Source organism: Dicentrarchus labrax, unplaced genomic scaffold (assembly GCF_905237075.1).
Source record: "Dicentrarchus labrax unplaced genomic scaffold, dlabrax2021, whole genome shotgun sequence".
Lineage (NCBI taxonomy): Eukaryota > Metazoa > Chordata > Actinopteri > Moronidae > Dicentrarchus > Dicentrarchus labrax.
Window position 1 is genome coordinate 3,016,227 of NW_026136713.1, and position 22,970 is coordinate 3,039,196.

General features: G+C 39.0%; 1 protein-coding gene across 2 annotated transcripts in view; it reads right to left on the reverse strand.

The window, feature by feature from the left end:
• abhd18 (abhydrolase domain containing 18) overlaps positions 1-21,443 on the reverse strand; it is a 29,377-nt gene extending 7,934 nt beyond the window's left edge. For both annotated transcript variants that reach the window (XM_051421249.1, XM_051421250.1), the window contains exons 1-13: positions 21,316-21,443; positions 18,040-18,148; positions 14,665-14,749; positions 14,083-14,183; positions 12,501-12,576; positions 11,835-11,921; positions 11,143-11,168; positions 10,025-10,163; positions 9,716-9,805; positions 7,856-7,957; positions 6,998-7,239; positions 6,049-6,182; positions 310-472 (exon numbers count right to left, since the gene is read on the reverse strand). In XM_051421249.1, the coding sequence (XP_051277209.1) occupies positions 310-472; positions 6,049-6,182; positions 6,998-7,239; positions 7,856-7,957; positions 9,716-9,805; positions 10,025-10,163; positions 11,143-11,168; positions 11,835-11,921; positions 12,501-12,576; positions 14,083-14,183; positions 14,665-14,749; positions 18,040-18,131 (1,337 nt within the window). In that variant the 5' untranslated portion in view covers positions 18,132-18,148; positions 21,316-21,443. The remainder of the gene's footprint in view (positions 1-309; positions 473-6,048; positions 6,183-6,997; positions 7,240-7,855; positions 7,958-9,715; positions 9,806-10,024; positions 10,164-11,142; positions 11,169-11,834; positions 11,922-12,500; positions 12,577-14,082; positions 14,184-14,664; positions 14,750-18,039; positions 18,149-21,315) is intronic.
• Between the last annotated feature and the right edge of the window lie 1,527 nt (positions 21,444-22,970).

Consider the following 22,970-nt stretch of genomic DNA (forward strand, 5'->3'; position numbering starts at 1 on the left):
AAAAACAAAGCCCTTTTCTTCTTCTTTTTTTTAGGAAAAGATCATACGAATGTGATAATCTGATTTAACTTCTGTTGTCCGTCTGTTGCTCTACACTAACATGGGTTGGCTCGTGGATGATAACAAGGCATTCTAAGTCAAAAGGCTGAAGTCCAAGTGCAGTCATGAGTCACTGGTTTTGAAGTCAAAGTCCAGTTGCAGGTCATTTTTTGATTTTGTTAGTGGTCACTCAGCAGCACTTCACCTCCAGAAGTCATACTACAAAGGAGCCAAATATGAATGATGTGTGACTTTGAGATAGTAGTTTACCTGAAGACATTCTGTTTAAACAGGTATGCACTGATGTGTCCTCCATTCAGATATCTGACTTCACAACCTGGCCAGATCTCCTGCAGACTGAGGACCCCTGTACGAGGGATGTAGGCATCCTCTTTGGCCTGGACCACAATAATGAGACTGGTGTCTACAGGGACTAGGACAGATGGAAGGACAATTTTTTTTAGATTCTTAATGCATACAAAACATGCCACACAGTACATATAGGTAAAAATGTGAGCTCTTCAAACGGGAAGCCAAAACATCTCAATCGCCCCCTGACTGAATGCAGTATAGACTAATATTAATAAAGCCTGCTGCCTCCATGTTAGCAGATGGGACATGGAGTAAACAAAAAAATCTACATAAAAGTCAAATACATTTTTCCCAAAGATATTTCTGGCATTTTAGGTAGTTCTTATCACAATGATGTTAAGTGTTTATTTTTCTTATCAGTTTGGATTTAATTAGTTATTTGAATCTATAAAAAGGGGGGTTTCACATAATGATTGACAGCATGGAATGTATACAAATGCAGTAGTGTAAATCAAAATATGTAGCTACAGAGGTAGGTGAATGTGCCAATAAATTTTTTTAATCCATTGCCTGTGATATGCAGCGGTTCAATCCCCGGCTCCTTTGGACAAAACACTGAACCCCAAATTGCTCCAAATGCTGTGCCATCGACATGCGTTAATGGTTAGTTAAACCCTGTAGCACATATTATAATGCCTAAACTTAAATCCCTAACTTAAAACCACCAATATTCAATTCCTTAAACCCTGTAGCACATATTATAACCTTACCAATTAGATTTTTTTAAACCTAACATCACCCACCTTAATGAGAGGCTCAAGGAGTTTCAAAGAGTGGACAGAGAGGATGCGGTGATGGATGAGTAATGAATCTTGGCTCAGTTCCTAAGAAACTTTGTCTTACTCCCCTCACCCTTAATTCAAACTGAGAATAATGCTCTTCATTAAACAAAACTTTTATATTATTATAGTTTATGTATGGACATGAAGAGCAGGACATTTACAGAGACCCAACAGTACCACCATGAGCAAGCACTTGGCGACAAGGGCAAGGAAAAACTGCCTGTTAAGAGGCAGAAACCTAGGACAGATCCTTCGGCTCTAGGTGGGTGGTCGTCTGTCTCGACCAGTTGGGGTGAGAGAGAGAGAGAGAGAGAGAGAGAGAGAGAGAGAGAGAGAGAGACAGTTGCACAGCAACAACAGTAGCAACAATTACACTAATAGTTGTGACTGATTTGATAACCTCCCTTTAAACTTGGGCAATAACAATAATCAATGCAAACTAAATCTTAGCCACCCTATTTTCTCTTTTTAGTATGTTCTTTGGTAATTTTTTTTTTTTTTTTTTGTCTTTTTGTAATAGCTGAGGGGCCCCACCTTGTGGCAGCTCCCCCCTCCTCACAGTGAGGTGACAAAGGCCACTCTAAATTGGAAGCCCTGTTCAGTATTTGGATGTTGTTCACTACATGTTCTGTTAATGTTCTACTGTGTTTGTGTTATTTGAGGTCTGGGTTCACATTTCTACAGGTACAGGAATACAGGTTTAGACTTGCTAATGATCATGCAGTATCACAACATACAATCGTTGAATGTTACTGGTATAAACAGTCCCATCAAACGGAGCAAAATGATAGCCAAGTTAAAATGGGGAAAAAATGAGTGTTGCTTTCTGGCAAGAAACACATTTATCTGACTTGAGAAACTGAAGAAAATGGGCTTCAGAAATTCCTTTTTCTCTTCCCATAGATCTGGGAACAAAAGAGGTGTTGCTATACTGATTTCAAATTATGTATGCTTCAAACTTGTTTGAGAACATAAAGACAAAGAAGATAGATTCATTTTAATAAGGGGCAAACTGGGACATAAAGAAGTTACTTTGTGTAATGTTTACGCCCCACCGGGTAGTGATCTCACCTCCTTCAAAAAGATATTCAGTCTGATTGCAGCAGAAACATATGTCACACATATTTGTGCAGGAGACTTCAATATACTTTTGAACTCCAGGCTAGACACAACCAATAGAATGAGGAAAAAGAGTCTCATAGAAAAACAAATAAACAAGATGCTGCAGGAATTAGGACTGATAGATATCTGGCGGCACCTACACCAATCTGATAAAGAATTCACATTTTACTCTGCAAGACATAATATTCACTCAAGAATCGACTACTTTTTTATGTTTAACAAAGACTATCATAAAGTGAAAGATTGCACAATTGGACAGAGGGACATGTCTGATCATACTGGATTAAACCTGAAAATAAATTTAGATGGGAAACCAAAAACTACTCTATGGAGACTAAACACACATTTAAAAGTGAAATGGCTGATGAATTAAAAATGTACTTGGAACATAATGATATTGGGAGGTTAACCCAGCCATTCTGTGGGATGCATATAAAGCCTGTCTTAGAGGGAAAGTCATAGCTAAGTCTGCAAGACTAAAAAAGATTAAAGCTGAAAAGTTGCTAGGCCTACAAAAACAACTAAAGAACATGGAACAAGCCCACAGTATCAGTAAAGGCATTGATATACTTAAACAAATGAGACCAGTTAAGCAGGAGATCGACAAGATTCTTAGTGAGGAAATTGAGAAAAAACTTACATTCATGAAGCAAAGCTATTATAAGGCAGGTCCTAAAGCATCTAAACTACTTTCATGGAGACTTAGGAAACAACAAGCAGAAAGTACAGTTCAAAGAATCAGGGATCCCTAAACAAATAAGGTAACTACTAAATTGGAGGGTATTCAGAAAGCATTTGAAACATACTACAAATGATATACACAGTCTGATAAGGCAGACGAGTCAACAATTAAAACATTTCTGACCTCATTAGATCTCCCCTCCATCGGTAAAGCCTAAAATGAAAAACTTGTGTCTGAAATCTCAACAGAAGAAATTGATAGTGCAATTTCAGGGCTCAGGAGTAACAAATGGGTGGACAAGATGGATTCCCATCAGAATGGTATAAATGTATGAAAGAGTCATTGCTCCCCTTGTTAAAATCCTTTTTATTATATACTTAAGGGAGGAGCCCTCCCACCATCATGGAGGGAAGCATTTATATCAGTCATACCAAAAGAGGGAAAAGATAAAACAGAATGTAAGAGCTATAGACCAATCAGTGTTTTAAATACAGATTATAAATTATATGCAGCCATATTGGCCAGGATATTGGAAACATTGATGCCTTTCCTGATAGATGAGGACCAGACGGGCTTTGTAAGAGTCCTCCATATTATTAACCACATTTCTGATACAAAATTGAGTGCGGTTCTTCTCAGTCTTGATGTTGAGAAGGCCTTCGATTCGGTTGGGTGGGACTTCTTATTTCAAGTTATGAGAAGATTTGGCTTTTGTGAAATTTTTATACAATGTATAAGAACACTTTACTCCTCCCCATTAGCGAGGATAAAAATGAATGGGAGTCTCTCAAATTCTATAATGCTACAATGAGGATGTAGACAAGGCTGCCCACTCAGCCCATCACTTTTCAACCTTTTTATTGAACATCTGGCCCAGGCTATCAGGGAGGAGTCAGCTCTGGAGGGTATTTCCATAGAGGGAGTAGAAAACAAAATTTACTTATACACTAACAACGTGCTTATAACACTTAAAAATCCTGAATATGGAGTTTCACTGCTGATGAAGATCCTCAGGAAATATGGGAGATTTTCAGGTTATAAATTGAACAAGCAGAAAACTCAAGTTTTAGCCTTTAATTTTGCACCTTCTCCAAAGCTGATGGAGGAACAACCGTTTGATTGGCATCAGCAGCACATTAATATCTGGGAGTGCTTCTTACGAAGGACATGTCACAGTTGTTTGAGGTTAATTATAAACAGGTTAACAGGAAAGTGTATGATGACTTGGATAGGTGGGGCTTGCTCCCTTGACCTCGGTGTCAGAATAAGGACAATTAAAATTAGGGCTGCTCAATTAATCGAAATTTGATCATGATTACGATTTTGGGGCCAAACGATCTCAAAAATAATAAAATCGGGGGGGAAACAATTTTTTTTTAATTTTCTGTTGTGCAACGTTGTATTGAAAAAAGCTGTGTCCCAATTCAGGGATGCAGCCCCTGAATTGGGACACAGCCACAGTCTGCGTATTTCGCGCATGCGTATTTCCGTCCCTCCCCCACAGCATGCACTGCACATGAGTCAATCACGTTGTTTTCGTTGGAACAGGTAACGCGGCCAGCTACACTTGTCTGAATGGAACATGACAGCAGGAGGATTACAGCGCAGTTTGGTCGAACAAGAACAAAAAATAATCGTTTGAATAATCGTGATTTCAATTTCGACCCAAATAATCGTGATTATTATTTTTTCCATAATCGAGCAGCCCTAATTAAAATGAACATTCTTCCAAGATTATTATACCTATTCACAGCACTTCCAGTGGAGGTGCCTCTTAAACAGGCTCTCCAGCTTCAAAATCAGTTTGTTGCTTTCTCTGTGAGGGTATGGTTGAAGGTGGTGAAGAGATTTCAGCTACACGGAGAGATAAGATTATTGAGCTGGCCGGCATACGATCCACAGTTCCTTCCAGCGTCACAGGACCACAGGTACAGACAATGGGCTAAGCGAGGTATTACTGCCTTCTGCTGAATATTAACAAATGGAAGACTTAATAGTTTTGAGGACTTATGCCAGGCGTATGAGCTGGGCAAAGAGGACTTCTACCGGTACCTACAGATTTGACAATTTTTTTTAAAGGAAATAAGGCCCTCTGATCCTACTGAGCCCTCAAGAATAACCCAGATACTTACTGATGCTTATAGTTCAAAAAACACGAAAGGTATCATAGGCAAATTATACAAGGGTTTTTCCTTAACATACATTATATAAAAATTCAACTAACTATATAAGGGAGCGCTGGGAAAAGGAAACCAATATAGTAATCTCTGAGGATGTGTGGCTTCAAATATGGGAGACCCAGTCTACCTCTACTAACTCAGTTTTTTTATTACCCCCAACCAAAAATCCAAGTTTAGTGGGCCTTAGTGCTCCTGCTGGAGGGAGTGTTGATCAGTTTCAGCAGTTCATGCTCACATTTTCTGGTCATGCCCTTATGTGTTGCCTTTCTGGAAAGAAGTGGGCCGATTGGTCTCAGAGATCCTGGATCTGAGATTTGACTTTTCTTTTACCTCAATGTAACTTGACATATTCCTAAGGATCTCAATAAGAGTGACTCATACCTTTTGAAGATCTTTCTGGCCGCCAGTAAAAAGGGCGATTACAAAATGCTGGCTCCAGAGGAACCTTCCTACCATCACCCTTCTTATCAATATAATCAACTCTATACGCATTATGGAGAAAATGACTTTAACTATTCGATTACAAAAGAAGAAGGGAGACAAATATTGGAAAACATGGGACTGTTACAACCATGTAGATCTATAATATATATGTATATGTGTACTGTATTTTTTTATTTTTCTAACTAGACCTTTCAATGACCTGTACTTGTACTTTTTCTTTTGGCTTATCCTTACTTTGTAATACCTCACCCTTTCTATGTTCACATAAAAGCAACAAAAAAAAGCATAGTATATTATCTCATGGTATAGTATAGTATAGTATAGTATATAATAGTATAGTATAGTATAGTATAGTATGTTATATTATAGTATAGTATAAGTATAGTATAGTTTAATATAGTTCTTTATACTGCACCATTAAACTCACCAGAGAAGTTGGCCATGTGTGTACATTCATCCATCACTCCCTTCATGAAGCCTATAGACTCTCTGTGTAAAGATGGTCGACAGCATTTGGCTGAATCCGTCTTCATACCATTCAGTATGTTGTTTGCGTGAAGGCTTACAATAAAAGAAAAAAGATTTTAGATGAAATGAAATGATGAAAACAGTGTCACTGGAGTGACAGGTAACAGTAGGATTCTGAGCATTCAAACATTTAGCTAGACAAAACAAACAACAAAAAATGACTTAAACTGGAACACACTGTGGGTTCATTCCCACATAGTATGGTAATTAGGTTGTGTTGTGATAACACAATGTTTTAATAGTGAATTATCATCTCCGCAACAGCATTTATTTTTTTTATTGGTCTACAAAATCATTCACTGATCTATTACAGTTTCCACAGGTAAATCCCTTTGCACTAAGGCTGCTCAATTAATCGAAATTTGATCATGATTACGATTTTGGGGCCAAACAATCTCAAAAATAATAAAATCGGGGGGAAACAATTTTCTTTTCATTTTCTGTTGTGCAACGTTGTATAGAAAAAAGCTCAATTCAGGGATGCAGCCCCTGAATTGGAACACAGCCACAGTCTGCGTATTTCGGTCCCTCCCCCACAGCAGGGCTAGCCAGTGTGTGTGCAGCAGAGGTGCAGAGTTGCTGGTGTGTGTGTGTGTGTGTGTATAGGAAAAAGGGAAAGCAAGGTTTAAAACAACATAATATCCATCTTTGGTGACAAAGTAAACTAAAATGAGGTAAAAAACAGTAAAATCAAAGCAATTAGACACATACAAAAACCACCAAATACAAACTTTCCTGTGTCAACGGGCTACCACTCGAGCAGTGCTATCTAGATGAAACATATTTGAAGAATGTCCTTAAACCACTGCAAACAAACACATCTGTTCACAATAACTTAAAGTGATTACCTTGATGGAGTTTCCAAGCTTGTCCCACTGCTGTTCACTGATGATAAGAACTGGTGTACTCTGTCTCTTGCCCCGCCCCCCTCAGGACCTTTACCAATCAACAGGTCACGTCCAGCCTCCGCTTCTCCTCCAGCTTTGGAGTTGTGGCCCACTGACACACTGTCCTCTCCGGACAGGCCTAGAAGATGCTCTAAAGAGTCTGTGTTCTTCATAAGTTCTGGACCCATCTTAAAGGAATCAGCCTGACAGATGTGGACATACAGATCAAAAGACAGAAACAATGTTCTTATTAATGCCAGTGTGTGCTCATGTATGTGTTTGGTAAGGGAGGGTTAGTTCTCCAGCACAATCCTTGTTGCTTCTCTGATTCTTCTTTAAAAGAGCAAAATTTCTCTGACTAAAATATTGACAAATGCCCCTCACATGTTACCAGAGCCCAACGGAGCTTAAAGATTTCTAATGTGGTCTCATTATTTAACAAAAAAACCTGAAGTGTTGCTTCATATTAACATTAAACAAAGGCTATGTTCACACTGCAAGCCTTAGGTCCTGAAATGACCTACATGACAAATGTAGATCTAGAGTGACAAAAGAGTCCCATGAATTCTGATATGACTTTTCACACAGGTCATATTGCAAAAAATATGACCTGTATCTGATTTGGACCACATGTGAACATGGCAAAGGCCAGATTCCATGTGATTTAAATAAAAAAGATCTGATCTCAGTCACATATGAGCAAAAACACCATATTACCTTTTTTTATAGCCAATTGTGCCTCCCTGGAGAAATTCAAACACTGTATAAAAATGTTCAGTCACTTAGTATGAGTGATCTTCAAGTTGAAGGATAACATACCCCACAGTACTCCAACAGTTTAATGATTTCCTCTTCATACACTGAGTTAATGGCATACTGCTTCTCCAACTCCGTCCAGTTCACTGCTTTACTCAGCACTCCCTACACACACACACACACACACACACACACACACACACACACACACACACACACACACACACACACACACACACACACACACACACACACACACACACACACACACACACACACACACTTACTTACTTACTTACTTGGGGACAATATGTGATAGAAAACAGACACACACACACAAAGTGCCACTGGGCTTCAATTTTAGTGATGAAGGTAGAAAAAGTTAAAGTTTCAGAATTTCAGAGCACATTTCTGCAGAGTTGCATCCAAACCAATTCATTCTAATGTCAAACAATACATTGACATTTTGTCAAGGCTGTCTTAAAGCAATACTCACACATAGAGTGGAGCGACGGGAGAAAGTTAGTGAAGCTTATAAGGCCAGTATTCTATTCATGTTCATTGACAACCTAAAGCATTTCTGTGTGTATGGCCTGTTAGTAGCTGGTACAACCAGATGGCATTTTTTGGTAATTAAAAACCCTAGACCTGAAAACTAATCTTTTTACCAGTACTACCTGTGCCCTGACATTACAGCAACTAATAACCCATATAGACACTAGTCAAGTATTGTTTTAAGACAAACTTGTGAAGCTATTCTTTAAGGTGGATTTTTAAGTTGCAGCACTATGAATGAGAGAGGACCATTATGCTGAGCTGGTGTATTTTCTTCATGGAGAGGAACCCCAAAAAATGTATCCCATGATCACAGAAATATCAGATGTCATAGTGTTTGTATTTGACTTTCTTGCTCTGAAAAACTCATCTATGATCAAATTTTCCATTTGTTTCAATAAAAAAAAAAAAAAAAAACTATAACTTCAAAATGTCAGCACTTTCAAAATAAATGAATAAATTTACCTCAGGTTACCATATGTCCTTTGTCTGACATTTTGGTGAAACATTCAAGCCAGAGCATATACAAAGGATTTATAAAATCTCATCAAACTTAAGACTATTGCTACAGTTTATGTTGACAGGAAGGCCATTTTAGTTAAAAAATTGAAAAGAATATTTGGTATGTGATCTTCATACTCCAACCATCAGACTACTGTTTGTAAAATGTATCTAATCAAGGATCTAAAGAAGTTGAAGGAATTTCCGCTGCAGTGATTTAGGGCATTTCAACAGCGGAGTATGCAGTATTATTGTCATTTTTGTTGTTTTTGCCAATTACTCTGTAAGGGGTACAGTGGGATAATGTTTAATCTCAGTACCTGCTTGTACTAACCACCTGCACTCTCCCCTCCTCCTGCCTCCTGAGTCTTTGATCCTGTTACTTAACATATTTGACTGAAAGTTCACTGGGTCACTTGTTGCATCAAAAGACCAACTGGGATAATTACCACGATTCTGATGGTGTTTCCGGTCACAAGTTTTTCCAGAGCAAGTAAGACGGGGGCTGCATGACTTTTTCTTGTGTGGTTTTGTAATCCTGGGCTGTGAATTGAGGTATACTGAGTAGAACTGCATTTCAGACAGCGATCTGCTGTGTCAAGTCTCTTTAGCCTTTTCTGTCTTAAAAACAAATACTGAACGTGATGTGATGATGTGACATCACGTGCGGTTAAGGCGGTAGCTTGCCATCCCCTGCAGTTGGCTTGTCATTAGTGCAATATTTCATTATTGCACTGTTTTCATCAACCAGTAAATAGAGAAAAACCCTCTAAAGCACCTCTACTACAATGTTTGGTTATTATGTCAACTAAAGCTGCTAATAACCGAATGCCTCCTTACTGATCTCAAGTAGAACAAGTGTGTTACCGTGGTGAAGACACTAGAGGCAGTGGACCAGGACAAACAGGGAACCAGAGGGATGGGCTTTGGCCAGTTAGTCACTGCCAGGGATGCCATCTGGACACAAAGACACACAAGGAACTTCATGAAAAATATGGTCTTTGGATATTATACTGGACCCACTTGTATTTGTACATGGGCTTGCATGTAAAATATTTACTTTCAAAGGTTAAGCAAGGTGCAGGGGACTATGGGTCTTCAGGATGTGATCATGTTGAATAGTTATTTAGTGCAATACTGGTAGAATATATGGGTTTAATAAAAGTGGTGACTCACATATCCTCCCATGGAGATGCCAGTCATTCCTAGTGGCCAGTAACCTTCTCTCTCCAGCCAACGGAGAAGCACTGTTGACTCCAGGATCAAAGCCCCTCCCATCACAAACAGGTCGGACACATTCTTTAGACTGGACCGCCTAAAATGCTCACAAATAACGTCCCTGTTTACTTTTACACTGAATAAATCCCAGTTCAAGCTTTAAAAAGGTCCAGTTGCACTCCCAGAAGTGTAACTGCAGGACAAAAGTTGCTCTGGGTTTGACTCATTCTCTCCTAAATTTTCCACCCTTGCTTACACACTGCCACTAAGGCAGGGTACTGACTTGTTATAAGTTTGTGGTAGAGACTGACGTGTCTGTAGCACAGAGTATCCAAAAATATACATTTATTCACTTGGCTTTTGTGTAAGATTAGGTACAAAAATCGTGTCTGGTCAGATTCATAACCTTGTTTAACCAGGACATAACTGATTTAAATCTAACTTTTTTTATACCTATATTTTATCTTACAGTCTGGACACACTGCACGCGTGAGCAGTGCATGACGGCTGTCTCATTGAATTGCTGCAGCTTGCACGTCTGTGTGTCCATGCAGAGAGCATTTCTATAAATAAATAAAAGCCTCATTAAAAATTAATGGATTCTGTCCACAAAAAACACCAGCTTTTAATGTGAAACAGATACAGGAGGTGTTGAGTTAAAAAAAAAATGTCTGTGACATATTCTACAGATAGTGAAAAGTGTATATGTTGGTGGTATAAGGTTAATATGACTCTGAACAGATTATGGCTGGTAACAGCACATTGAAAAAATAGGCAAGACTGTCTAGTGAAGCGGCGCTGCAGGCACGCCTGAGACAAACACCTCACATGGGTAGTGCAGCTGCTCCAGCAAAAAACAAATGAAACAAAAAGTGTGATATATTTTTCAAAAAACTCTAGTTTGGTATCTGAATCATCACAAGCAAACAATTAATTGAATATTTGATTAAACTGTTGATTCTTTTCAATTAAATCAATCACATTACTATGTGGTGTGTGTGTGTGTGTGTGTGTGTGTGTGTGTGTGTGTGTGTGTGTGTGTGTGTGTGTGTGTGTGTGAAGGGTAGTTAACTTACAGTTGGTCTTTGGGTTTACGGTAGCCATGTAAACAGTCAGTCAGGGAATAAAAACATGGTCACACTTGTCAGGACACATTTCTCAATTCTTTCCTCTTGCTAGTTCCATGTGGTGGTTCAATTCAATTCAATTTTATTTGTATAGCGCCAATTCATAACAGAAGTTATCTCAGGACACTTTTCAAATAGAGCAGGTCTAGACTGAACTCCTTATAACATTATTTACAGAGACCCAACAGTACCACCATGAGCAAGACCTTGGCTCTATTTGAAAAGTGTCCTGAGAAAACTTCTGTTATGAATTGGCGCTATACAAATAATATTGAATTTAATTGAATTTAATTATTGTTTCCAAAGCATCAGCAGTGCTAAGCCAGTCAGCCTACAAGGTATTCAAGTTATTGGATTAATCATTTGTCTGTTGTGAGTCTCAACTTGATGGAAGTGCAACACTATATCACTGAATTGCCCCTTTAAAGCAAGCTAACATTCAGCATTTGACCATTTATCATACTAATTACTTGCTTCAAATGATCACATTCGAAAAATGCTATTACTTTTGATTTAATCCTTGCGAACGTAGTAAAAATGCCTTAATAACTTTAAACACAGTAGTATAAAGAAGATATAGTTTATCAGTTACTTTCAAGGGAAATAAAAAAAAAGCAGATGTGAAAAAACAATAGAAGGATATAATAAGGGTTCTCTAGAAGCAGTGAACCCATTCCTGCCTCTTTGATCATGGGCCTGGCCATCAGGGTCCGCCGGCGCCAGAAAAACTACACACACACACACACACACACACACACACACACACACACACACACACACACACACACACACACACACACACACACACACACACACACACACACACACACACACAAATATCAAAACATCAAAACATCAAAATAATCTGCTGCTAGAAGGATTTGGGGTCCAAATCATGATCACTTAATTTGTTCCCATACATTTGCTGCATACCAATATCAAGATTTTATTTTTTGTTGCTCATGGGTTTTTGTTGTCTGAGGCCTGTTTCTCAAAGCCAGCTCCACCTTTCTTGTAGGTTATAATCATTGACAGTATGGTCAAACATTGGCTCTAGATAGGTGCCTTTGTGTTTTTCAATTCACAACTACACTACTAGATGCCACTAAATCCTACACACTGGTCCTTTAAACACTTTCTTATTCATATAAAAACACATACTAATAAAGAAAATCAATAAGAAAAACAAGGCCAATATCAGGACTGCAGTACTGTTTGGCCATATCTTGTCCAGTATTTTCTGTTTGGTGGGGGCTGCGCACACTAAGGTTCAAGCTATGTTGAGGTTAAAAGGTTAAGAGCCTTACATGGTCTCCGGTCCCAGCCAGGTGGATACATACTGGTCTGTTCTTCTGCCACCTCTTAGGAACTATAAACTGGAACCTGAAAAAACACACACACACGTTGAGATTGACTTATCCTTATCAGTGATTACATAACATATTTGGCTTTGTGAAACAAAGCTATATGCAGCTGTAGTATTATGATTATTTCAGAAAACTCTTTTAAAACATCAGTAAGCTTCACCATTGTCTGGCCTGGGTTTGCTACAACTTCCTCCACCCCAAAACACCACCCACTTGGCACCTTTTTCATGGAAAGTGAAGACCTGGCATTTGATTTATTCAAGGTTAATTTATTTAACAACACAGGGTTGTACAAATAAATTCAAGATGTAGTCCCTTTATACTACACACAAAACAAAACAACAAATATTTATACAGTGCAGAGGATGAATGAAGCAGTCTCACATCCTGAGGGAAAACCTGTCTTTAATTCTGGTGGTACAGCAGTGGACACTTCTGTATCTCTCCCCAGATGGCAGCAGGGTGAACAGGTAGTGGCTAGGGAGTGTTCTGTCTTTTAGTATCCTTTGGGCTCTGCACAGGCACACTGCATAACCGATATCACTGATGCTGGGTAGCTGAGTACCAATAATCTTCTGGGAGTTTTTCACTTGTTTGTGATGTTTCCAGCTTTCTATCACTCCTCTGTAAAAGTTAACAAGTACAGGAGGGGGCTGAGCACACAGCCCTGAGGCTGAGACTGAGTGGAGAGCAGTGGAGATGGCATCCTCTGTAGATCTGTTGGTTCTGAATGCAAACTGGTGAGGGTCCAGGCTGGAGGAGATGTTATTACTTATGTGCTGGAGAACCAGTTTCTTAAAGCACTTCATCCCAATGGGTGTGAGTGCCACAGGGCAGTAGTCGTTTAGACCAGACACTACAGACTTGAGGTACAGGAACGATGGTGGCTTTCTTGAAGCAGGTGGGAACACTCTCCTGATACCTGATACACATTTTTGAACTCTGGTTCTTCATCCACTCTCTGCCAGATCATTGTCTCTACATGCCTGGTAGCAACTCTCTTGACCAGTTAGATATGTTTTTTCCCCCTTGTGCTGACATACTTAATCTTGTTTTTTCCTGTGCCTCAGGATCATCACCTTCTCTTCAGCTACCTGCCTGCTCCTTCCTATCAGCCACACTGTCTGGATCTCAGACATTATCCTTTCACCACTGCCAGCAGAAGCGTCACATCACTGTTTCTTCAGCTGGTTTTCAATAAAGCCTGTCTTTGGTAATCATACCCAACCAAGTTTGTGTTCTGCTTGTTGTTTTCTCTGGTTTTCTCTAACACTTTAATTTACTTCTTATTAGCATCACTACATCAGTATTAGACCTCATAGATTTTTGGATTACATTTGCTTTGTTAATATGTATTCTATCTGTTGCAACTTTCTGTTCAAGTTTTGTAATTGCCATTCCTAAGCTTGCATTTAACAAGAAAGACAGTTCCCTTACAGCTACCAGTGATCACAGGGCTCATATGTGCTGCTGTGACATCATCACATTAGCAGTAGAAGTAGGTCGACATCATACTCTGTACCTGGCTTTGACAGCCTCCGGCGGCAGGATTCCAGGGACCAAGTGCTCCAGAGGAGATATGAAGAACCCATCGTGTATCTGACAGTCAGTGTGCTCCTCAGTCTGGACACAAAGGCACAAACAAATACATATCTACAAAAAATAGTTATACTAGTCAAGAGAAAACAGATGGAGTACTAGGGGTGGGACAAAAACTTGATTCTTAGATGTGTGATTCTCTCTTGAACGATTATGCCGCGTTGCAGGAAACTCAACAATTGGAAATTAAAAATTAAATTCTCGACATGACCGCCTGTAATAATTTCAAAAGTACCTAGCTGCAAAGAAAATGGTGGACCTCTGCAAGAGCATGAACTTCATTCATTGATTTTGTGTTAAACTAGCAATTCAAGGAACTGAATTTGAGACAATTAGGTTGAAAAAACCCACAAACACCGGAGCAAAGTATTTTTGGGGCCGGGCCTCACTGCTTACTGCACAAAAACACAACATCTTTTGCTTTATAACTGCATCAAAGCCCTGTGAATCAGAATCAAATCCATCAGTTGTGAGGTTTCTAGAGATTCCCACCTCTATGGAGTACCTTGTTTATGTAAACTGGATAGTCCTTAGGCACCAGAGACTTGCACTTCTCTCTGTCTCCAATGACTTTACGGAACTCAAAGAGTCTGCAAAACACATGTAAGGAACATATCAGTACAACATCAGTACAGAGCCAACTGTTTCATGACTGATTACACAACAGCATTTGAAGAATGCTGTCCGGTCTGGACGAAATGAGACTGGCCAAACAATAGGAAATCAGAGACAGTTGTGCCCACATCTTTACAGAGACCTGCTCCATCAACATCCCAGATCCAGCACTTAATGGGTGGACTGTGTTCCGGGCCAACAGAGCCCAGGACAAGAGGAGGTGGATTCTGTGTTTTCAACGATGCAGTGATGTTTGGTTCTCGATGTCAAAGTAGATGAAAACTTCTTTTTATGTGGAGATGAAACCACATTATGATCCCTATGGTGTTACTGCTGTTTACATTCCTCCAGACACAAATTAAAAAGATACACTGCAGAATTTTTTCCCGTATATACCATTGACAGTATATATAATTAGACTTTCATCTTGGGTCTCAGAACTGTGCTAATAAAAAGTACAAAAAGTGAACATTATCTGAATTGAATAAATGAAAACCTTAATGACCCCAAAAAATTTGGGAAATCAATTAAATCTTCTTCAGGTGACGTGCCACCCCCCACTATCCCTGAAGTTATAATAACAAGCCAGGGTGAAGTAAGGGGTAAACAAAATATAGTAGATACTTTCAACAAGCACTTTATTAATGCAGGAATAGCTACTCAGTCAACACTCCCAGCCAACCCTACGGATAGTGTAACCTCCATCACAGACTCGTCTAATGTAAGTTTGAATAATTTCAACTTTACTCCTATATCTGTCTCTGAAGTACGAAAGGCACTGTTAGGCCTGGACTGTAAAAAGTCTGCTGGCCCAGACCAGATTGAGCCCTATTTCCTCAAAACTGCTACAAACTTGATTGCTGGTCCTATCTCCTCCATTTTCAATCTTAGTCTATACAGTGGTTCTATCCCCAAGTCATGGAAATCTGCATTTGTTCTCCCACTATTAAAAAGTGGAGACCCGTTGGCCTTAGACAACTACCGGCCAATCTCCAGACTATCTGTCTTGGCTAAACGGTTTGAATCTCTTATAAATGAGCAACTAAAACATTTTTTAGCTGACAACTGTATTTTAAGTCCTACTCAGTCTGGTTTCAAGGATACAGTACAATTACGGCTGTAACCTCTGTTGCAAATGATATTGTTAATGCTTTAGATAACAAAAAGTCTTATGTTGCTCTTTTCATTGACTTATTTAAAGCTTTTGATACTATTGGCCATCATCTTTTACTGCAAAGACTGCAAAGCATAGGTTTTAGTAGCACTGTGCTAAATTGGTTTTCTAATTACCTGAGTGATAGAACTCAGTGTGTGGCATTCGATAACTGTACCTCATCCTTGCTAGAAGTAAAAATGGATGTCCCCCAGGGATCAGTTTTGGGTCCTATTTTATTTTCTATTTATATAAATAATTTCGGTATGAATCTGAATCAAACAAAGGGTCATCTTTATGCAGATGATACTATCTTGTACACTTCTGCTAAGTCATTGAAAGAAGCAATTCATCATTTACAGTCTGCCTTTAGTCAGGTACAAAAATCTCTGGTAGGATTAAAATTGGTATTAAATGCTAAAAAAACAAAATCAATTGTTTTTACACGTTCACATTCTCCTATAGATTTCACTATTTCAACACAAAATGGTACTCCAATAGAGAGAGTAACTTTCTACAAATACCTAGGTGTTTGGTTGGATGAGAAATTGTCTTTTGGGGTCCATATTGAGAGCCTTTTAAAAAAACTCAAGTTAGGTTTTTATTTTAGATTAAAGAAGTGCTTTCCTTATTCAGCAAGGAAAAGGTTGGTGCAGAGCACATTCTTATCAGTGTTGATGGTGACCTAATTTATATGCACTCTTCTTCATCTTTATTTAAAAAAACTAGATGTATTATACCACTCAGCCTTGCGTTTCATTACAGGTGCAGCAGCCAGGACTCACCACTGCATTCTGTATGAAACTGTCAATGGTCCTCCCTCTCCCTCAGAAGGAAATTCCATTTATTGATTTTCATTGCTAAAGCTCTAATGGGTAAATTACCCCTCTACATTTCAAATTTGCTTTCTCACCATAATAGTGTTTACAGGACAAGGTCGTCAGAAAAAATACTATTAGTTATTCCATCAACAAGAACAGAAAAACAGCTTTCTCATCATATGCACCAAATGTCTGGAATGAATTTCAAAACACCCTAAATCTAGAATCGCTTCCACCTTTCAATACTTTTAAAAACCTTTTAAAGTCAACTTGTTTGTGTTCTAGTACGTATAGTGTATGTACTGAGATTTGTGGTGTAGTATGTAACCTTTGTCCTGTCTTTTATGTGTGTGTGTGTGTGTGTGTGTGTGTATATATATATATATATTATATATATTAAACTTTTTGCCGCCAGTCTTGGCCAGGACTCCCTGGGAGAAGAGTTACTGTAACTCAATGGGACTTTTCCTGGTTAAATAAAGGTTAAATAAAAATTTTAAAATAAATAAATAAAAATGTTTTATTATTAATTAAAATTAGGCTGTCTACCAGTGAATGAATGTCACAGCATTTAGCAGAGGTATGGACAGAGCTTCTGGATCTGAAAAGTGAAGCCAACACGGCAGTGTCTTAAAACCATTCTATGTAAAGGCCAGCAGGGGGAGCTCCATTGACTGCAATAACACACCGATGCCTTTCACTCTAATAGAGAATGAGCAGACTTGTCACTTCATTTATGAGCTCAGTAAACAGTTTCTAATGAGTCTATGGCCTCAATCAATAGTTCTACGTCTTCTTTAATATATTATGATGTTCATTTATTTAATATGGTATCGCATTTAGAGTAAACTAGACGATACAGGGTATGCTTTTGGGTGGGGCTATCTCTTGATTGAGAGGTCATTCTCAGTAAGTCTGTCCATCTCAGCGCATGAAAGTCAAATCAAACTGTCAAACTAGGCAGTGCTGATCAAATACGAAGCAAGATTATGTTACTGCGTTGCCCATTTCTCATTTAAAATCACTTCAGAAACATTTTAGTGTACCGTTTACTGTTTTACCGGACAAGTCAAAAATGCGCAGGCAATGAGCGTCGATCAACTCGCAGTACGTCACGTTTTGGCTGCGGCCAAAACGCAGAATTCTAAGTTTCAAAACGGTTCTCCCCAAACCAGACCTGTGTGAGCTGCAGCAGTTCAGCGAGGTAGCCGTCACACACTGCTCACATGGGCACGTGTCCAGTGACGTGATATCTCTAGCTGTGTTCTGTTGTGTTCTCGGTTTTCCATACCTCTTGAGGTCTTCAGGCTTGCCCCATCCCCCTATGAAGAGTTTGGTTAGGAGCAGCCGTCTGTAAAATATATCCAGTCTGCTCACACCCATGGACCAGCACCTGGCATCTACACAGAGAGACACACAGTTCCTTCAGAATGTACAGAAAATGCTTCCTCGAGTATTATTTAACATAAAATCTGAAAGAAGTCAGAGTGAATATGTCCTCATGTGCAAGTGAGTCGGCTGTGGCTCAGAGGCAGAGCAGGTTGTCCTCCTAATTGGAAGGTTGTTGGTTCGATCCCCGGCTGCTCCTGCCACGTGATGAAGTATCCCCCAAATTGCTCCTGATGCACAGCATCAGTGTATGAATGAGTTAGTTTCTGTTTGATGGACTTTGCCATCGCTGTGTGAAAGGGCTTTGAGTGGTCGGAAGACTAGAAAGGCGCTATACAAGCTATACTACCTGCCCAGCACAAAATCTAAGAAAGAACATTGAAACTTAATATTACAGGAAATGCTAAACTTATTTTAAATTACATTTCAGCAACGTTATACATTAAGTATTTTCATTCAAACATATTTTGACAGTTTTGTAGGTTTTTTTCATTAAGTTGTGTCATTTAAAAAAATATATTTCAGAGATTCTTCCGTGTACCACTAGTGGAACACGCACTATAGTTTGAGAACCAGTGGTCTATATACTTATACTCTACCGTTTCTTGTTTGGCTAAAACTTTGTTGCATTGTTTATCATGCATGCAATTTTCGCCTGTTTGATGCCAGAAAATGTAAAAACATCCTCGATCCATAAAGTCTTTGTATTGAATTTTATAGCAGTATGATAAAGTTATAGTACTCTGTCTTTCACTCTTACTACACAACATATTGATGTGACTACAATTATACTGCAACTTCAAAAGCTGCCACTCAGGTGTAATTATGGCAAATGGACTGCCTTTCTATTTCTATTTATTCTCCTGTACAGCACTTTGATCAACTTTGGTTGTTTTAAAGTGCTTAACAAATAAAGTTGGATTGGATTGGGCTGGATTTCTAGTCTTTCAACCACTCAAACTGCCGTACACTAGATGCCACATTCACCCGTTCATACACGTGATGATAAAGGCCCTCACAAATTAAAAGTAATTCAGTCACATGTAGTATAAAAATTTGGTGTTTAATCCTTGCTGGTGAATGCCAAAATACTGGAAATTAAGTAATTACACAATATGCTGGAAATCAGATAGAGAGCAATAAGTTTTAATTATAAAGTGCTGATAATTATGTTATAAGCACTATGTGTTAATCACACAGAACACTAGAATTAGAGTAAAAGAGCACTATGTTTTAAGTAAAGATGATTTTATGTGAGCACACTGTTAATGAAGTAGTAAGCACCATGGTTTTAGTGAAAGTTTGATTTAATGTGTAGAAAAATATCGAATGTGTAGTTGTAGCAAGAAACAAGTAATGTTTGTACCAAAAGTATGTGAATGATTGTAAAACAAGCTTCTTGTCATATTGTAAAGTTTATAAAGTTTTAAAAGATACAGTAAAAGACATCTATGACAAAATGGTGTAAGAAAATGGTAATATAGGTTTTTTTTAAATAGAAGTACAGCAAAATAGATGTTAATGGTGTAATCATGGAGAAAGAAGAGTAAAAAGAAAAGGTCTTGGCATACTGCTGAAGGCCAAGAAGCCTGCAAGGTTACTGATAAGAGAGCACAGGCCCAAGCAGGTGTGAGATGGCTGAACGGGACACAGACAAGACACCAATAGAGAGGAAAATCCCCAGTTTGATAGATTTGCCCTGGCATATGCGGGTATGTCATGGAAAGTGACACCATTATGTCATGGGTCAGTAAAAGTTGAGAAGAGGGCAGGACCTATGACAATGTTGTAAAACCCTGAAGAGTATAAAAGGAGATGCTCTGAGATGAGAAATTCAGTCTTTCCATGGATGCCTCGGGCTTTGTTTGTCTGTTAAGACAATAAAGCTCTATTCTACTCTCAGCCTTGAAGAATCCTGCGTGTTATTTTTTCTTTCCATCTGAAGGATAACACTACTTTACCTAATCTGGACTGAATATTTTGAGATGTTGGATATAATCTTCTGATCAGGACAATCTTTTAGACTAAGAGCCAACACACACACCAATGCACAGCATCTGGAGCAATTTGGGGTTCAGTATCTTGTCAAGTGTCAAGGACACTTCGACATGCAGCAGTAGGAACTGTCAACCTTCTGATTAGTGGACGACCCACTCCACCTCCTGAACCCCAGCTGCCCCGATGCTTAATCCCACTACTTCTCTTGCCAAAACACGCCCTGTGTAGCATTAACACCTAATGCTCCAAAGTTAGGCTGCATTTTGGCAATGGAAAAACTGGTATGGTTATTTTCAAACCTCTGACCTCAACATATCTGAATGAAAAGGGGTTGTATGGGGACCCATGAGTCTCCCTGTTGCAGACATACCAACTTTATGCTAATGTCATGCAGTTTGGGGCAAAAACTATGATTTTTTTTTTTGCCCGTTTGTATTCATGTGTTATAATGTTTGTCCCCAAGGTAGCCATCTCATTGTAGTGGGACCATTGTTTGAAACTTGAGCTCACTGTATAAAAAGAGCTATTATGACCTCTAGAACAACCACAGCCTCATGAAACAATGCAAGCACAAACTTTCTTACATACATTGACACCACTGATTTCTTTCTCTACTTGATATTGAGATTTAACTTCCAAACTCATTCTGGCTTTGAACTAAATGTTTGTTGAATATCTAACTTTAAACTAACCGCGGTACGATGTTTATTAAAATGTAAGGGTAGTCCCGTCAGAATGGGGCTCAAGTCCTGTGGAAGCATTCAAACGGGACAAATACAATAGTATTACTATTAGTACTTCAGTAGTATGGAGAATGATGCACTGACCTATGCATGGCTACTAAAAGATGGCATTTTCACAGCTGAAGCAAGGACAGTTAACAATGTCACAGATGAGACTGTTCAACGTAACAAAGTGTAACAGTGACTGACATTATACTATGTTATGTAAGCTCATTTAGGGGGCTGTGTGATAAATATGAAAACTAATGACATTATCGCACACATCAGCTCTAACATATGCTGTAAAAAGGACATGCCTGATATCCGAAGTTCAACTTATCTAAGTTAGCTAACTTAGCTTCAGACAACGTACAGACAGACCGACAGGGCGTGACTGAGGCAGACAGGCAAACAGGCAGACATACATACAGCGGACAGTAACAGCAACGTTATACTACCTCAGACTATACACGGATCTGTCTGTTATCCTTGTGGATCTCCTGCAGCAGTTAGCTAACAGCTACCGTCCTCCGAGGGCGAGTGAGTGGACTGCGCCGTCTTCTTCTCTAATCCATTTCCGGCATGCTGTACGCAGGCTGCCCCCCAGCGCTCGACCTTTTTTACACCAGCCATTTTTACATGACATAGGGTAAACACAAGCGTTAAAGGGTTTTTTTGCAAAGATTTTCAAGTTGGAACATGATATCTCTAATTTCCGTTACCTTACATGAAGGAGGTTAATTTAAAAACATTTAATGATATAACGTTATATGCATGCAGTGAATTCTGAAGAATAAGATTTAATAAAGATAGTAATGTATATTTTGTCAAAATCATATTGAATCTCTTTTCTGCTCGGATGGATTTATTGTTAGGTATTCTTAACATCCATCGATTGATCTTTTCCTGATTACTTGAGGAAGCTTAATAAACACCAAAAACAAAACAAAAACAAAACACAGACATTACAGTTATATTAAATAAGGTTCTATTCCATTCAGGTCAAACAGGTCTTGGTGCTGTCATTGTGCATGTTGGCTCACTGGAAAGGCTCTTCTACACAAAATGGAATGGACCCTTAATTAGTATCATTGTAACACCTGTGTTTTATTAGTGTGCCTGGGACAGCACACTACTATTATGCCGTGTGTGTTATTATTCTTCCGTATGTTTTTCGGCGTGCTTCTCCCGCAGTTTTGGTCGCACGTACACAAAAAAGGTATCAAAACATGCAGCTCGGTGAGGACATTAGTGCTATGACTTTTCTAAGCGTGTCGCCAAACGGTTTGCTGATAAAATGAATGCGTGTGTATTGCGAGAATCTTCAACCGCTAGAGTGCGTGACATCATCCCTAGAGTGGAGAGTGAGAGAAAAATTTGTCAAAAAAAAGAAAAATTGTAAACCACTCTCAAGGCCACAAATGCCACTCTACAGAAATAATTTGTAGATACACGTAGGTAAATTCGTTGGGGTCGCAGTGATACCACTCCTGAAGCTGTCAGACAAATAGTTTTGGCGGGAGACGCACTGATGCGCCAGCAACACCCTCTCAGGGCCCCATCTACTCCCATGTTAAAATGTAGAGGAGAAATGTTTAAAGGAGCTCGTTGAACCTCTTCTCTCTCAATCTCCCCAGGTCACATTTTTTAACTTTAGCCACTGAAACTCGGCACTGCTATAGTCAACAAGATGACGACGCTCACGGTCTTTTCGGTTTTCATTTCGGTCGTTCCTGGCCATGGGTTCGAGGGGATTCATTTTAAATGTTTCTGTCTCTCTGAGGAGTTAGAGACAGAGAGAGAGAGTGCGCAGCTGCTGTGGCCTCCCCTGGTTGCCACGACAACCAAAGCCTGCCAGTGAACACACACATACACGCACACGCACACACATAGCTAGCTATATATGGAGGACTGAAAGTGCCACAATTAAATAAATAAATACACCATTAAATAATTACTTGAATGTGTCATTAATTAATTAAAATTGGAATTAAATACATAAATGTGATATTAAATGTGTCATTTATTAATTCAAATACCGATTCATTTTATGTAAAATACATATATAATTATTTCACTATTTACATTTACATTTCATGGTCCTGCGTTGCAG